Source organism: Sander lucioperca, chromosome 23 (assembly GCF_008315115.2).
Source record: "Sander lucioperca isolate FBNREF2018 chromosome 23, SLUC_FBN_1.2, whole genome shotgun sequence".
Lineage (NCBI taxonomy): Eukaryota > Metazoa > Chordata > Actinopteri > Perciformes > Percidae > Sander > Sander lucioperca.
In genome coordinates this window covers 4,443,160-4,445,659 of record NC_050195.1, presented here as the reverse complement: position 1 = coordinate 4,445,659, position 2,500 = coordinate 4,443,160, and the positions used below count along the sequence as shown (strand labels likewise).

The window sequence follows — 2,500 nt, the reverse complement described above, 5'->3', positions numbered from 1 at the left end:
CTCATTCCACCATTTAGGAGCCAGGACAGCAAACAGTCGGGACCAGAGCCGCGGGAACATATTTTGAATTGGGGGTGCTGACAAATTTTCCAGAGTGATGTTTTCAGCCAAAGTCAACCACCACACACCGAACTGCATCCATCACAATTAATTGAACTGTATATAGATTCAATTCATATGAATAGCCTATCCAAGACCGTAATTAGCCTGCCGTGGGCTACTGATCCCGAAACACCGGGAAATAATAGACCGTTATCGCTATTTAACCAGGTTAAATTTCTTCCATACCCATACTGTCAAGATGAAGACAAAATATCTCTATTTATTAAAACAAAGGCACTTCGTGGTGTCAAAACAGTACTAAGGCTTCAGTAATAAAACTGGAACACAGGTACACGCTCCACAAGCGAAAAAACTAAAACAAGAATAAAGTCCAAAATCCAAGACAGAACAAACTAGGCACGGGTAACGCAGGATATAGACACAAAGCTACGACAATGGTACAGAAAATGCCTACTATAAGCTAAAAAACGGAGCCACAAAACACAAGGGTAACACATCACTGAATTACAGTATATTAAATCAAATCAAAGTGAAGCAAGCCAGTCAGTCCTGACACAAACACTGAAATACAGAAATGCAGCCTTACGTTTTTGTAGCACAGCAATAGCAAATTAAAGGCATAAAGATATTGGGCCTAATGTATCAGGAGTTCTTGTATCAGAAGCGTGTTAAGCTGGACCTAATACTTTTATAACAATACAGTAGGATAATTAAAAATAGGTGTGACCTCATTCTGGTTTTCCATACGTAGGCTAGGCTTTACACGAGTGTAAAAAAACACAATTATCTCCAATAATTCGTATAAACTTTCAGTTGAACTGTTACTGAACAATTGATAAATCATGCCAATTTACTGCACGGCAGCAGCATAATAATAGTAAACCAGCGTTATTACCTTGTGTTGCAGTCATAACACACAAAAACAAATCCTCATCTCCAAAACGTCTACCAGGAAAAGTGTGACCCCGAGGCTGGCAGCACTGAGGTGACGTTGATGTTCCTCTGCGGCTACCCTGGTGCTGCTAGCTCGGTTTACAAGATTAGCTCCCTCGTCGTCTGTTGCTAGCAGGGTCGCTACTTCATTCAGTTACAGTTGCTGAGTTTTCTGCCTTCGGTCTTTTACGCTTTTTAGCTTGTGGTTGATCTATAAAGAAATCCAAAATGCGCTTTTGTACCATGGCTAGCTAACTTCTGTACTGTTGTTGACCAGCTGGGAAAGTTTCCACAACTATCTTCACCACTCATGAATGAGCGTCAGAGGCATCAGAGGCGTCAGAGGCGCACGGCACGCCTCGACTCTTGGCAAAATCGGTAGATTCATTCTAATCAAATTATGTGTTTATTTCTTACTTACCAAATTTTAAAATGTATTACATTTAATTTGTAATGAAAGGAATTAGGTTTATATTAATAATCAAAGTATTAAAAATAAATGTGTGTTTTTTTTAATTATTATGGTTGTAGTAGTTTCTCCTTTTGCTAGGGGGTGCTGCAGCACCCTCCGCACCCCTAGTTCCCGCGGCCATGGTCGGGACTTTGTGAGGAGGCAGCAAGTAGGTTGGCTGATGCAGAGCAGAGTGGGGGGGTTGGGGGATAGGGTTGGACCTGAGGTCCTGTGTACCTAGTGTACTGTATGAGTAGTGTACGGTATGAAAGTACTAGTGTACTGTATGAGTATCTAGTGTACTGTATGAGAGTACTAGTGTACTGTATGTGAGTACTAGTGTCTTGCAGCAGTTGGTAACCAGTGAAGAGAGCGAGGAGAGGTGTAGTGTGAGAGAACTTGGGGAGGTTGAAGACAAGTTGAGCTGCTGCGTTCTGAATGAGCTGCAGGGGCCGGATGGCTCATGCAGGCAGGCCAATCAGGAGGGAGCATGCAGGCAGGCCAATCAGGAGGGAGCATGCAGGCAGGCCAATCAGGAGGGAGTTGCAGTAGTTTAGACGTGAGATGACTAGAGCCTGAACCAGAACCTGAACCAGAACCTGAGCCTCCTTCTGCGTTAGAAGGGGATGTATCCTTCTGATGTTGTGCAGCATGTATCTACATGATCGGGTGGTTGCAGCGATGTTGGCGGTGAAGGAGAGTTGGTCGTTGAGTGTTAATGAATTATTTCAACACTTTAGATGGGTCATTGGAGGGTTTGTTGGTAAGGTAGGAACGAGTGTGAGCTGGAAATGATTTCTGAGCGATATAAAAGGAAGCATTGTAGAATAAATAATACTGAATGATGACATGAAGATGTTTGTATGAACTCACACATATTCAACACAAACATCGTCTTACCTCTGACTTAGCTGAAGGCAAACAGTCAAAGCGACTTCCTACCATCTTTCCATTCAGACAGACAGGCAGACAGGCAGACAGACAGACAGACAGACAGACAGAGACAACAAAAAGGTAGAAAAGAAGAACAGCTGGTCTAAATGGGAAGATTAT

At 42.8% G+C, this 2,500-nt stretch overlaps 1 protein-coding gene across 4 annotated transcripts in view; it reads right to left on the bottom strand.

Annotated features, from left to right (window-relative positions):
- LOC116062283 (band 4.1-like protein 3) overlaps positions 1 to 2,500 on the bottom strand; it is a 40,874-nt gene that overhangs the window by 25,224 nt on the left and 13,150 nt on the right. For 3 of the 4 annotated variants that reach the window (XM_035998173.1, XM_035998171.1, XM_035998172.1), the window contains exon 9: positions 2,348 to 2,392. The exons of the other annotated variant lie outside the window; for it this stretch is intronic. In XM_035998173.1, the coding sequence (XP_035854066.1) occupies positions 2,348 to 2,392 (45 nt within the window). The remainder of the gene's footprint in view (positions 1 to 2,347; positions 2,393 to 2,500) is intronic. 4 annotated transcript variants of the gene reach the window in all.